Source organism: Diabrotica virgifera, chromosome 3 (assembly GCF_917563875.1).
Source record: "Diabrotica virgifera virgifera chromosome 3, PGI_DIABVI_V3a".
Taxonomy (NCBI): Eukaryota; Metazoa; Arthropoda; class Insecta; order Coleoptera; family Chrysomelidae; genus Diabrotica; species Diabrotica virgifera.
In genome coordinates this window covers 244,868,787-244,884,554 of record NC_065445.1, presented here as the reverse complement: position 1 = coordinate 244,884,554, position 15,768 = coordinate 244,868,787, and the positions used below count along the sequence as shown (strand labels likewise).

The 15,768-nt window shown below is 32.5% G+C and overlaps 1 protein-coding gene across 1 annotated transcript in view; it reads left to right on the top strand.

The window, feature by feature from the left end:
* Positions 1-15,768, top strand: part of LOC114338519 (CAR1 transcription factor) — a 262,177-nt gene that overhangs the window by 19,175 nt on the left and 227,234 nt on the right. The window contains exons 2-3 of the mRNA XM_028289119.2: positions 5,814-5,915; positions 12,074-12,398. Coding sequence (XP_028144920.1) covers positions 5,814-5,915; positions 12,074-12,398 — 427 coding nt within the window. The remainder of the gene's footprint in view (positions 1-5,813; positions 5,916-12,073; positions 12,399-15,768) is intronic.

The window sequence follows — 15,768 nt, the reverse complement described above, 5'->3', positions numbered from 1 at the left end:
AAGTAATAAAGCTGATAATTCGGCAGTATATATTGAAGCTTCATTAGGCAATCGGCATGATTCTTTGTATTCAGAATTCCAGTGATATATTGCACATCCGGTTTTATTTTGAATTTTGGAGCCATCAGTAAAAATATATTGAAACATAGGCCACCTGTCTTTAATTATTTTATCCAAAGTTTAAAGGTACTTTACTAAAACATAAATCTGATTAAATCTGAAATATCTTGCAACGAATAGTATACCTCTGTATTTTCTGGCTGTTTTTACTTCCTTTTTTGAATAGTGGAATTAGTTCGCCAGTTCTCCATTCTTCCTGTATTTTATTGTGTTGTATAATTCTATAATTGTTAATTAATATTGTCAATTGTTCTGTCATTGCTGCTCCACAATATATTAGTAATTATTTTGGTATTCCATTGGTAATTATTTGGTATTGGTTTTCGTGCGGGACGTTCAACGGTAGACAATCTCTTCACTTTAAAAATAGCACTAGAAAAAAGAATACAAAGAAATCAGGAAACCCACATCGCTCTTATCGACCTAGAAAAAGCATATGATAGTGTCCCCATAATAGAACTATGGAATTCAATGAAAGACCTCGGTATCGATGGAAAACTCATACAAGCAACTAGAATGTTGTATGAGACCACTAACACCAGAATCAAAAACGGCAAAAATTTTACTGAGGCATTTAATACCTCAAAAGGCATCCGACAAGGATGTTGTCTATTTCCCACTCTCTTTAAAATATACCTTGACCAATCCTTACGGAGGTGGACAAAAGCAGTAAAACCGATGGGACTGAAAGTGGGAGACGACTCCCTATTTACATTATACTTGCGGACGACCAAGTTGTTATAGCCCAAGATCAAGATCACTTAAACTATATAATACGGAAGCTAAATGAGCATTACCAACAGGCAGGATTAGTAATAAATATGGATAAGTCAGAATACTTCATAGTGGGAAACGAAGACATTGAAAACCTACCATTGGAACAAGGACATATTGTTGGTGTGAAACAATGCAAATATTTGGGAGCTATATTTTTAACAAACGAGGAAATAGTGAAGATGAAATACAACACAGGATCAATAAAGGTAGAAGCATCACTAGATCCCTCAATTCAATTTTATGGGACAAAGTTATCAGGAAGGAAACAAAGAGAAGAATATATGAAAGTATAATGAAGAGCGCTACAATCTACGGTGCAGAAGTTTGGGACATAAGTGCAAGAAATAAAAAGAAGCTACTTAGTACAGAAATGGACTTTTTGAGGAGAAGTTGTCAGGTTTCGAGATTAGAACATGTAAGAAATGAAACAATTAGAGAACGTATGAAGGTGGAAAAAACTATAATAGACGATATTGAAAAGAGACAGCTGGCATGGTTCGGTCACGTTAAAAGAATGAATGAGACTCGCTGGCCGAGAAAATATTAGAGTTGGTCCCACCGGAGAGAGAAGAAGAGGACGACCACGGAGAAGCTGGAGGGACAATATTCAAGAGGCAATGGATTCGAGGCAATTAGATCTAGATATGTGTTACGATAGAAAAAATTGGAAGCTGGGTATGGAGAGGCGGCGACAGCCGTAGAAATCCATTATATATACAGGGTGTTTCATTAATAATTGTCCATGTAGTAACTGGAGAAACCTTAGCACAAAATACGAAGATTTAACCTAAAACACTTTAATAAAATGTGGTTCCTTACTGAGTTACAGGGTGTTTTATCTAAAAATTTAAAAATAATTTTTGCTCAGCATTTTAAAACTACTCGACGTATCCTTTTCATACTTGGCAGTAAGTATAGGTACTGTACAAACTACTAAATTATGTTAGACAAACGTTTATGGCTATTACCAGAGGCTTACGACGGGGGAAAGTAAATGGTTAACCCTTTCCAAATTCTACGCCACTGGCGAAATTGCTATTTTAGTTCAATTTTTGGATTGTTCAATACTTTCTATGAAAATAATATATTTTTCATTCGTAACGATAAAGTCATTAGTTATTTTGATCAGTGTATTGTGTCGCTTCATTTTTAATTTCAAATATCTCGAAAACTAATCATTTTATCGTTACGAATGAAGAGCATATTATTTACATAAAAAGTATTGCAAAATCCAAAAATAACACTAAAATAGCAATTTCTTTAGTGGCGTAGAATTTGGGAAGGGTCAACCAGCCACAATCCCCTGTCGTACGCCTCTGGTAGTAGCTAGAAACGTTTATTTATCTTGGTTTAGTAGGGTGTACAGTACCTACACTTTCTGCCAAGTATGATAAGGATACGCCAAATATTTTTAAAGTACTGGGTACAAATAATTTTTAAATTTTATTCATATGAATCATATGAATTAATCAAAATAACTGTGCCGTTTCATATTTAACTTCAAATATCTCGAAAACTAATGGCTTTATCGTTACCAATGAAGAGTATATTATTTACGTAGATAGTATTGTAGAATCTAAAAATGGCACTAAAATAGTAATTCCTCCAGTGGCGTAGAATTTGAGAAGGGTCAACCATTCACCATCCCCTGTCGTACGCCTCTGGTAGTAGCTAGAAACGTTTGTTTACCATAATTTAGTAAGGTGTCTAGTAGTCGCACTTTCTGCCAAGTATGAAAAGGATACGTCAAACAGTTTTAAAATGCTGAGCAAAAAGTTGTTTCTAAATTTTTAGATAAAACACCCTGTAACTCAGTAAGGAACCACATTTTATTTAAGTGTTTTAGGTTAAATCTTCGTATTTTGTGCTAAGGTTTCTCCAGTTACTATATGGACAATTATTAATGAAACACCCTGTATATATTTTGGTATTCCGTCTTTAGCTGCAGCTTTTCTGTTCTTCAGCTTTTCCAGTGTTCTTCCTGTGTATTTATATTTCATTAACTTCTTCATTTGTGCTAATTTCTGTTGTTTCCGATTCTAGTGTTATTTGTCCTTCCTCTGCATAGAGCTTTTTTAGATAGTCAATCCATATATCTTTTTCTATTTGTTTTGGTTCATTAGTTCCTTTACCTCCGTTCTTTGACTTGTTATAAAGCGCCATATTTCGTTAGTAGTCCATAAAAATCATATTCCATTTCTTTTGAAAAACGTTCCATAATTTTTTATTCTTCTTACAAGTGCATATATGTATATTCCGCTCCTTATTGTCTTGTAATTGATCATAATTATGTATCTTGTGTCTTGGTTGACATGTATTTCATGGAAGGAATTTCTTTCCGCCTTGGAGACGATTTATTTTTATTTATGTATATTTCTATCATCAAGAACTACCTTGCTGAGGCTAAGATATTAGACTTAATTTTTGTGCAGCTTTCTTCGACTCTGGAGTTTTGTAAGACCTCATAATAGTCCAGGGTAATAAGGTTTTTTTCAGACATTTTAACAGCCAGGGTACTGAAGCGTCTTTTCGACAGGTAATACCTATAAGAACAAATTGTAACTATTTCCTGCGTAGGATCTGGCGGCCATTTTTATTTATAAACAATTTAGTGTCAAAAACGGCCTTTTTTCCTTTTTTTCCAAATTAATGGAAAACAGTTAGACTTATGGTTTTCTTAGTACAAACATCTTCGAGAGAATGGAAAAAGCTTTAAAATGGCGTATGACAAAGTTTAATACACTAATTTATTGTTAATATAATTGCGAAACAAGGTCGAAATTTCAAAAAAAAATTATTTCGCAATAACTATTTTAAAAATAGGTGTACAGCTTTAAAATTTTTGTCAAATGAGGGTTCTTTGGTGCTCAATATGTGACGAAATTTTCAAAGCGATCCATTCAATTGTTTAAATTTTATTCAATTTTTTTATTCGAAAGTTTTTTTTGCAATAACATAAGTCAGAAAAAAATAATGTTAGAACCATTCTACAGGTGCCAAATGAAATGCCTAAACTTTCAAATTGGTTTAAAAAAAATAAATAAAAATGCATTTATTAGTAATAAATAGTTATGCAAAAGTATGTTAAATTTCTCCTTATAAACTTTTTATTTTTTTATACAATAAATTATATATGTTTATTACAATTTTTCATCAATTATCGTATATGTACATAACATTACTTGGTAGTTGAGCACCTAAAAAAACGGTAAAAAAATGATTTTTTTGAAAAAGTTATTCAAAAAGTTTATAAGGAAAAATTGACGATGCTTTTGCACAATTATTTATTAGTAATAAATGCATTTTTTATTCACCTTTTTTAAAACAATTTGAAAGTTTAGTTCATGCTCTTTCATTTGACACCTGTAGAATGGTTCTAACATTATTTTTTTCTGACTTATTGCAAAAAAAAGCTCTCTGAGATAACAATTTGAATAAAATTTAAACAATTGAATGAATCGCTTTGAATTTTTTGTCACATATTAAGCACTAAAGAACCCTCATTTGACAAAAATTTTAAAGCTGTACACTTATTTTAACAATAGTTCTTGTGAAATTAATCTTTTGAAATTTCGACCTTTTTTCGCAATTATATTAACCCGGCACCTGCCACGTGGCTTTGCAAGGCGCCAACTGCCACGTGGGGTGCTCACAGCACCCCTAAAAAATTTTCTGTGATCTACTTGTTTAAAAAACAAAATAATGTGTTGAGTAACACAAGAATATAAATAAACATGTTTTATTAACTTATTAGCCACTAATATGTTATAAAAGATACAAAATAAAATGAAAAAGGTTTGTTACTCTTTCATTAAACTGTCCTGCAAAAATCAGACTGCTATTTATCACCAACTGGGCATTTTAATGAGTGGAACACGTAGAACATGTCAAATTACAGGAATTATGACAGGTGACAAATAGCAGTCTGATTTTTGCATGAGAGTTTAATGAAAGGGTAACAAGTCAATTGGAAGTTCTGTCCGACAAAATACATGGGACGTTTTCGTGGTCCGACGTTCCAAATTTTTAAATTGTTCCACAATTAAAACATCAAAGTTTGTCCGACTAGACACCCTTAAGCTATTAACAAATTTTCAGCTTGCTATTAATCACCTTTTTTGTCATACGCGGGACCTATTACTATTATTATTTTTTTCCAGACCTATTACTGTTTTCCCTTAATTTGGAAAAAAGGAAAAAATGCCGTTTTTTGACACCAAATTGTTTATAAATAAAAATGGTCGCCATATCCGGCGCAGGAAATAGTTACAATTTGTTCTTATAGGTATTACCTGTCGAAAAAACGCTTCAGTACCCTGGCTGCTGAAGTGTCACGAACAGGGTATATTTTTGTCTTATTACCCTGGCCATTATATTATATAATTTGTATATTATATATATTATAAAGTATATTATTATAACACGTAAACTTGTGTACTGTTTCCGCATCACTCATAACTCTTGTCAAAATCCATTATTACCTCTATTCATATAAATATGTTTTCATTCGGATTTTGTAAAATGCCAATTTTACATCGCTTTATACAAAGATTAATGTGGTAGACAGGGACAGGAGTGTAGAATAAATAGCAATGAAGAATTGAACGAAACAGGCCACCGATATATAGAAATAAGGGAAAAACTCAAAAACAGTTATAGTTATACGACCTAGAGACATTGAAATAAAAGTAAAGTAAAAAATAAAAAGTCATTATAATTATTTTAGCATTCTTATCTGTAATTATGTTACTATTAAATCTAATTTTTTCTCCTGGGGATTTATCAGTGGATAAAACAAATATTTGTCCTTGCCTTCTAATGTGAATAGAGCTTGACAATAGTATTTATGTAATGATTCAGGATGTAAACAGTCTCATATTTCTTATAAATAACTGTTTATGTTGTCATTGTTCTAGACATTATCAAATTTGAACGATGGGGAATTAAAGGCACTCCTGGATGAAGCCATTAACTACAAGAATCCTAAGGATAGAGAAGGGAAAAGTAAATTGTTTAAGGTAAGCAAAAACGTTTTTTTATTACGATAGGTTGTTTTTTTTTTAGTTTTGCATATAGCCATAATAGTACATTATTTCACGGTTTTTGCTGTAAATTGTAAAGAACCGCTTGGATTGACATGAAATGTGGCAAACGCATAGCTAACAGGTCAAAGAATTAAAGTGATATTGTGTCGATGTGTGCTTTTGCTCTGGGAGTGAATTTCACCCCCTCTTGGGGGTGAAAAAATATATTAAATTGGAAAAGACTGCAAATGGAGAAAATTTGAAAATTGGAAAAAACTGGAAAAAATATATGTCCAAAATAAGTCCGGAAATGGATAAACTGACTAATTCTAAGGAACTTTTGTTCTATAAACTTTTTTCACAAAGTCAATACTTTTCGAGTTATTTGCGAGTGAACATGTTCATTTTTCAACAAAATAACCACGTTTTTAGACGGTTTTTCGCAAATAATTCAAAAAGTAAGTATTTTATGGAAAAAAATGTTCTGAGTAAAAATATAGCATGTAAAAAAGTTAAAAAAATGGTGTATGCACGAGGTCTCTACACCTAGCAGAACCAGAGTTATAGCTAATGAAAAATAGGTTCATGTTCACCAAATTCCAAATAGAGTATTTCAACGTGAAATATACAAAAAATGAAGCACTTTTGGATAAAACTCATTACAACTTTTTTAAATTGTTTAAAAAAGCTTTATTTCTGTTTTTATAAAAAAAAGTTTCTAGCATCAAATGTAAGCAAGTTACGCTCAAAATAAAGGTTGTCCCTTTTGTTTTGGCAAAAAGAAAATCGTAAAGATCACCCCCTAATTAGCAACTTAAATGAAATTTATCGTTACCGCTTCACAAGTTCCTTTACTTATGTTGCGTTTGTAAGTTTTATTAATTCAAAGTGCTTATTTTTGAAAACAATTGGTTTTAAAGTAAACTTTTTAAACATTTTAATTTTGAAAAAAAAATGCTCAAAATAACTTAAAAATTGTTGGAGATAACAAAAATCTCAAACAACAAAAAAAAAGTCCTTTTGCTTTTTTAAAACTTTTAAATCTCTAAAAAAATCTTTTTTAAATCTTTTGTATTTTTTTGTTTTTCTGTAAGACAAAAATTGGTTAGGATTTGGTGTTTCTAAATTTGCATACATTCGTGATTGGTGAATCTTTCAAGACCTTTAAATTAGAGACCTTTCAAAAATAAGGACTTTGAACCGATGAAACTTACAGATCATATAAACAATACATACACTAGAAACTTGTGAAATGGTAACGATTAAGTTCATTTAAGATGCTAATTAGGGGGTGATTTTCCTGATTTTTTTACCAAAGAAAAGGGGGACCAACTTTATTTTGAGCGTAACTTGTTTACTTTTGATGCTATAATTTTTTTTATAAAAGACAAATAAAGCTTTTTTAAACACTTTTAAAAAGTTGTAATAAGGTTACCCCAAAAAGGGCTTCATCACGTTAAAATATTCGACTTGGAATTTGACGAATATGAACATATTTTCATTAGCTAGTAACTCTGCTTCTGCTACGTATAGAGACCTAACATATACACCATCTTTTTCACTTTTTTACAGGCTATATTTTTGCTAAGAATGTTTTTTCAACAAAATACTTACTTTTTGAGTTATTTGCGAAAAACCGTCTAAAAACGTGGTTATTTTGTTGAAAAATGAACATGTTCACTCGCAAATAACTCGAAAAGTATTGACTTAGTGAAAAAACTTTACAGAACAAAAGTTGCTTAGAATTAGTCAGTTTATTCATATTAGTGATGTAGCGAATATTCGTATTCGCATTCGTATTCGATTTGGTATTATGTAATAAAGTTATAAACTTCTCATTATAAATTTAGAAAACGTTACAAAAATAGAACCAAATTTAAAGAAACTGAATATTCGCATCCACATTCGCGAATGTCAGTAGCAGATATTCGTATTCGCATTCGTATTCGCGAATGTTCAAAAAATGACATTCGTTACATCACTGATTCATATCCGGAATTATTTTGGACATATATTTATTCACCCCGATAGGGGGTGAAAGTCACCCCTAGGGCAAAAGCACACATCGGCACAATATCACTTTTTTTCTTTGACTTATTAGCTATGTGTATGTCAAATTTCATGTCAATCCAAGCGGTTCTTTAAAATTTAGAGGTTTTGCAATATTTTACCGTTAAAGAACGTACTATAAAAACAAAAAATATATAGACAAGTACTCTATTGCTTTTCAAAATATGTCTTACCAAGATCACTTTGACACACTTCGAGAACGGATCACTTTTGTTGGTTTTTCCTCATCGTGACACACCCACACAGGATTGGCGTTTATTTTCCGGTTGGTAGGAGTAAATCAAAGATTCATCGCCACTAACAATACTATAAACGTTTTTTGAGCTTCCTTTGTTGAACCGTTCAAATGTTTTTTGACACCAATTGACGCAAACCGCTTTTTGCTCTTCTGTAAGCAAATGAGGGATCCAACTGCAAACCAACTTCCTAACACCCAGTTCTTCATGTAGGATCTTTTGGATCGAGGTCTTTGAAATGCCCAAAGATGCCTCTATCTCCCGGTATGTTACACGGCGGTCATCCTTAATTAGCTGGCGAACCGCATCAATGTTTTGCTGTGTGACCGATGTTTTGGGTGGACCTGGCCTGCATTCGTCGCTGAGACTGGAGCGACCACGTTGAAATTCGCAATACCAGCGGGAAATGGTTGACTTGTGTGATACTTCATTCCCAAACACAGAAACCATTTCAGCGTGACATTGCTGTTGGGATAATCCTCTCCGAAAATTGTAAACAATTATTGCTCGAAAATGTTCTCGGCTAAAATCCATTTTTCGACCGACTGCGACTTGTTAATTTCAAAAACTCACTATATCTACACGACTTGTTGTATCGCAATGAAACTCTTAGATTTATGTCAACAAAAGATTGAGGTTACGTTTGTGTCGGAAGGTTTTATTGGTGACGCCCTCTAAGCGGCTATATGCAAAACTAAAAAGACAGGTCACGTATGATTTTTTTTAATCTGCCTTAAAGGGAAAGGACATCGCACACATCTTATGGAAAATATAATGTCACTCAAATTCAATAAAATTTATACCAATAGATTCGTTTTAAATTAACGATCAAATCTTATCATTGCGCCAACTCTCTATTTTCAAAAATAAGAGCAGAGATTGATATAAATAAATCTGAGATCAAATGGGTAGGTACATAAGTTAGAGAGAGAAAAAATATTTTAAAATACCCAGATTTTCGGTACTCCATAAATCAGCGGATTAGTTTCACTAATCCGCTTAGGCCCAGCGGGATTTAAGCTGTTATGAATAGCACTCAGAGCAATAATGATTGTAAACTAACATTTTATGGATTCCAAAAATGTGATTTCGATAAACTTTAATTGCAATTTGCGCCGTAATTAATCATAATTAAGAGTTGGCGCAATGATAAGAATTGATCGTTATATTAAAACGAATCTAATCGTATAAATGTTATTGAATTTGAGTGACATTATATTTTCCATAAGATGTGTGCGATGTCCTTTGGTTTAACTTCTAAAAAATAGAAATACTGTTGCAGAAACCTGAAATCTGACACCGGGTATCCTAAAGGTTGACGTTTTAATGTTAATAGCGCTTTCAGGAATTGTATTTGCACCTACGATTATTTATTCTTCTTTCTTCTTCATGCCATGCTCCATGATTGTGAGTTGGCTATCAAATTGGCTATATGTACTAATTTGTTGACGGCAGATCGGAAAAGAAATGCAGAGGATCTTTTAAACTATTTGAATTAGAAGCTCATTAGCCCGGCCAATCCTGATATTTGCACATTGATGCCAGTTAAGATTTTTAATGATACGTAGGCCTTTATCATCGGTACCTTGTAACGGTTCGACACGTTACGAAATTATTTTTGAACATTTTAATTATTTTTATAATGTTGTTCTGAAGCTATTTCCTTGTGGCATTTTTGGGAATAAGCCACACATTTACCAAAAAAATGATTTTATTAACGTTTCGAAGTCCAAATCGGGTTTCGTTGTCAAAATATTATTTGATATTTAGTAGTATTTTGTATTTTGACAACGAAACCCGACTTGGGCTTCGAAACGTTAATAAAATCATTTTTTTTTTTGGTAAAATTGTGGCTTATTTTCCATTAAAAATAGTTTATTATTTTTATAATTATTTTCTTTTGTTCTCTTAATTAAATTTCTTTAATTTTCTCGTAATTAACTATTTAAATTATTATCTTCTCTTTACTTTCACTCCAACAGAAGCTTTCTTTTTGTTACATTGGCGCCCAACGTGGGGCTTTGTTTGGGATGAGTCCAATAGCAAGTGGCGGGGTCAGTGAACTAAGATATTTTACCTACAATTCCAAGTTCCAGGTTATAACTAAATATTATTTTAAAGTTTAGAAAAAAAAAATTTTTGAAAATTTTTTTTTCTCCGAGTTGAAGGGGATTGTAACGATTCGACACGTTACGAAATTATTTTTGAACTTTTTAATAATTTTTATAATTATTTTCTTTTGTTCTCTTAATTAAATTTCTTTAATTTTCTCGTAATTAACTATTTAAATTATTATCTTCTCTTTACTTTCACTCCAACAGAAGCTTTCTTTTTTGTTACAACCTGCTGAAGATTGATTATCATTTCATCTTTTTTCAAAGGCCTTCTCAAAGTCAACAAAACACATAAACTGGGTGTACGACATCTCTGCATCTCTGTAACATAACCTACTAAATAGTGCTTCTCTAGTTCCAAGGTTATCGCAAAATCCAAACTGTGTGTCATTTAGTTGATATTTTATTTTTTGGTACATTCTTGGGTGCAAAATGCAAGTGCTTGAGTGCAAGCTGATGGTTCGGTAGTCACTACATCTTTTCACATTTGCTTTTTTAGGTATCGTCACAAAAGTCGACATCAGCCAATCCGCTGGTATATAGCCAGTTTCATGAGTTTTATTAAAAAGATGAAGGAGAGATCTTTTATTTGGAGAGCTTTATTATTTCATTCGGTCCCGGCCTGTTTTTGGTCTTAGCCAATCTTATTGCTCGTTCAATTTCGTCCATAGTTATGTCAGATGCTGCCACTACTTCTTTAATTTCAGGATCGGGTCTTTAATCACTAGTTTCAGCATTTCAGTTCCTTATTATACTCTTTTTATCTGTCTGTTTTATCCAAATCAGTGATAATCAGTTTACCGTCTTTATCAACGATGTTATGTTTTTTGTACTGACTAGATCCAGGGAAGAAGTTAAATTGTAGAGCTGAGATAGTTTTAAACATGACATAAACATGATAACATGAAACCAACTTCGGAAGCGCATGGTCAAGTATTATGTATAGTCATCCCTCTTATATAGTGTCGAAGCATGGACCTTCACCTGTGTAAATCATCTTCACTTTGAGAGACTAGTATTGCATCGTCCGCATAGCAGATTATTTTAAGTTGTTTTTCTGCCATTTGGTGTCCTTTTTTAGTTCTTACTTTTTATTTCGTCCATGATCAGGTTGAACAATAAAGGACTCAATGAATCCCCCTATCTTATCCCATTGCCGGCTTCAATTGGGTCAGTTAGTTCATTTTCCACTTTTACTTTTATTGTGTTGTTCTGGTAGATGTTTTCGATCGTTTTAATTATTCCTAGAGGTACGCTGCCTGGGGTAATTGCAGGGTGGATCGAGTAGCTCTGCGGTTACCACAGCTGGTCTCAAGCCCGGATAAAATATGGAGGGTTGATTGGCAAGGTTAGCAACCTACCAATCGGAAAAACGAGTACTGCTCAAAGAAACAATGTGAAACTTGTAAGGTCAGAAACAGTAAATATCTATTTGATTACGTTAACAATTACATTCCCCTGTTTACCAATTATTTTTCTAATATCAAGTTTGGCATTGAAATAAATTGAAATCAAACACATTCAAAATGATTTTAAATGAATTTCCAAGATTTGTGTATATCCCCATGTTACAAAATTTTATTTGTCAGGTCTTACTGTGAATATCTCTACCTCATTAACACAAATGTCTCTCTACGGTTCTTTAAGTATCGACAGTGTTTTTAATCATAACTTGATTAAAGATTCTACATTATTATCGATTTAATCTCCGAATTACCTAAATTCTTTGCAGGATCTTCTCATTCAAGCCGAAGAAACTGAACGGATCGCTCGAGCAACCAGTGCCGGAGGATCCGAAGAGGCTCGCCATTACAATCCTTCGGCGGCCCGGCGCCACCACGGCCGCCACAGCGCAGGCGCTGATGGCGGCAGCGGTAGTGGCGGACATCACGGCGGAAGAAGACATCACGACAGACACCGAAAACCGTCTTCCATCTCAGAGAATATGATGCACGGAGGCAGCTTGGACAATCTGGCAAAGGAAGAACTGTTTCTGGAATCGAGGCAATGTTTGATTCCGAAGATGAAGACAGTTAGTACGAGGCAGAGAGAAGGGGGTAAGTTTTTCTTCTATGATACAATATGCAAGGAGTTGTAATAACTTAGCAGTAACGAAACTAAGAATTTGAGCTTAGTTCTGTTTATATAAACTGAGAAAATTTAGTAGTTATGTTTAGACAGTTAACAAAAACTACTCTATGTATTGTTGTGGTTTGCTCAAAATGTATGTGTATAATATTTATTTTAACTTCTCTTTACTTGGACTTATCTATTTTTTTTAACAAATTAATATATCTCAGGACTCTTTTACTAATTAAAACAAAACGTGGCTTCAAAGTATTTTTTGCTAGTTGCCTTTGAGGAAAGGGATAGACAAGAGGAAAATAAATTTAAAGCACAATTATGAATTTACAAAGCAAATGTTATATTTTAAAAACCAATCAAATATCAAAAGTAAAAAAATTGAATAAACATAAATATGCCATATACAATGATCAGAATAATAAAAATTTCAAACATCCATCAAATCATACATTCAGAATTATCAATACAAATTAATTAAACTTATATCCAAATCAAAGATTTCTTAATTTTAGTGATTCACGATAAAATTTCATTTATTGTTATTCTCAATAACACCAACAAAACGAATAACTCTAATTTAAAAATAGGTGGTCGTGATTGATAGTCTTTGTTTACTAAAATGACGAAACTAACCTTTTGTCCTCAAAATTGATGACTTCACCTCTCTCCTTTGATTGTGCCTTGTACACTTTGCTCGTACTTTTCAGTTTCTCCAAATACTCCTACTAACTCCTGCTCCAAATCTTAACTACATGAATAAACCCCTTTTCTCCAGACACAAGGATATCTCAACTAATCGACTTGGTCCAGTATAAAACTATACCTCTGTTTATTACATACAGCATGTCAGTTATTTCTTCTGTCTGTTACCACAGTTGGAACTCCTGCCACCAAACACAAATACAACTTTTCACAACATATACTTTTTTCAAAAACTTAGCAAATTAGCAACGTCGTCTCAGCAGAAACTGTAGTGTTCTCGCGCAGTATTCAATTCACAATACCGTCTCCTCTCATGGCAAAACTCGATCCAAATCATTAAATCTCCCACTTCGTTCTTTTCACCAATCAGGACCTATTTCTATCCAAACAAATTTTACCGTCTTCTCAAAAAAACCAACTTTCTACTATCCAATAATCCGTAAGTCATTCTTAGTAAACACATAATTAACATTTTCAATTCCTACGGAAAAAAGTATAATTACCTATCCCGATGACTATTCACTAAACCTACTCTTTTGTATCATTCTTTTCATTGTTTCGTGGTATATCCATACGATAGAAAGTTCCGCAATAAATGTTTACAAATGTCTATCTAAATAAACGGTAGAAAAACCAATATAATGTCTTCTTAGTTTCTAAGAATGTTTTTTAACCGAATACGATTCACTAATTCCGAAAAACACTTTCTACATCCAATGCTTAATATACAGGGTGTTGCGACTTCTGTTGGTCGGTGATTTGATTTTTGTCTTAATATTTTGTTTTATTTTTGAAAAATATGGAAACCTTAATAGTATATTAGTGTGATTAATAGTTTATAGTCCATCAACATAAAGAGTTAAAGAAAAATCAGTAAGTTGTAACTTTATGGATTAATAAAACCTTTCTCTCTCTCAAGTCCCCTGTCACACAATACTTCCATCTTCTCCTCGACTTTTCTCTACCTCTCTTCCCCTTAATTTCTAACAGCTCTATCCTTCGTCCCTAGGTTAGTTCTCATTTCTAGGTGTGACGTGACCAAATTTTTGCTGTTTTTGTTCTTAAACCTTTTTTCCCTAGGAGACCGTAGTTTCCCTTCTAGTAGTAGTTCCGACTGTAGTTTCTTCTAGTCTTACCCAACATCCACCGTAATATTTTCATTTCAGCTACCTCCATCTTATTTTCCTGAACCCCCTTTAATCCACAATAGGGATGTTCACAAAAAATTTAATAGTCATTTTAAACATGTAAAACGATTAAGAAACACCCTAGGAACAATTGTCTAAAATATTAAGAAAATTAAAAAAGCCTGTCTATGAAAAAACTTCATTAGAAATCTAACATTATTTTAAATTTCAAGAAAACGCTTCTGACGTCACTAGTCGTATACCCCAGCGCGCGCCATGTCCAGTGTTATTCATATTCTTTAGGTACCTGTTTGAAGTTAGTTCAGGTCATTTTATTATTTTATTTTGTATTTTGTTCCATAGATAAGAGGGTGGGATGTTTTGTTCTCTTATTGTTTTATCAGGGCTAACGTGGAGTTTTATGGTGAATTTGCTTAGTTTAAAGTGGATATACTATTTCTAAGGACATCTTTTGGGTAGTACAAATAAATAAATAAAATGAAAGGTTTTAAAATAGCTGATTCGCTTAACCTACCTACTGTACATGTAACAATGGTGAATGGCGTCTGATTTCTTATGATCTTGTAAAGAAATAAATCAACCACAGAGTAGTCGTAGTGGAATGTTTATTTTAATAAGGTACAGGGGTGAAAAAAAAAGAGAAAATTTAGTGTGAGTTTTAGTTTCAAATATTTCATTCAAAGGAAACTTTTTGTTTATTCTAACAGACTTTCGGCCCTCAGTAGTAATGTAATCTTTAATTCTGCGTTCAAATTGTTCAAAAATATTTATTAGTTTTCTCAGGATTCGAAAAAAATTAATGCATTTAAATAGCATTTACCACAGATTTTGCCCTACTAATTTAAATGATGTCTAGTTTATAGGGGCTGTCGATAATAAATATTTACTTTATAACTACCAAGTCTGTGGACAACAAGTCTTTTAAACCTCCAGACAAATTGAAAGATCATAAACTAGGTACTTTTTATTTTTGTAAAAAATTTTCTTGCTAACACATTTCGTTGCCTGGATATTTAGAAACAGATATTTAGAAGTCCACAATACGAAGTTTTCGGCTGTAGGTATGTAGGTATTAAGAATTTTTATAATTTATTTTTTTATAACCAAGCTAACTTAAAACTAAAACATATAGAATTGGGTAAAAATGAGTATGTACTTATTTAAAAACTCATTTATTTAGGAATAGATCTATAACTTACAATAATGAAGTGATCTTCGCAAGAGAAAAGCTTGGTTTTTATTGATAGGTGCATACTCCTTTTTTACGTTTCTTTTTACGATTTAAATTAGCTGGAACTATAATAAAAATCTTGTCAGAATGGTTTTTAAATGTATTTACACACCAAAGAATAAAAAAACCACTTATTTGGTTTCATTTTTACTAATTAAATACGTAAAGAACTGCACACATTCAAATACACTTCGTAAATAAGTATACAAAACTAGTCGTCGATCAAAGACGATATTACTGCTGACGTCACAGACCGTATCC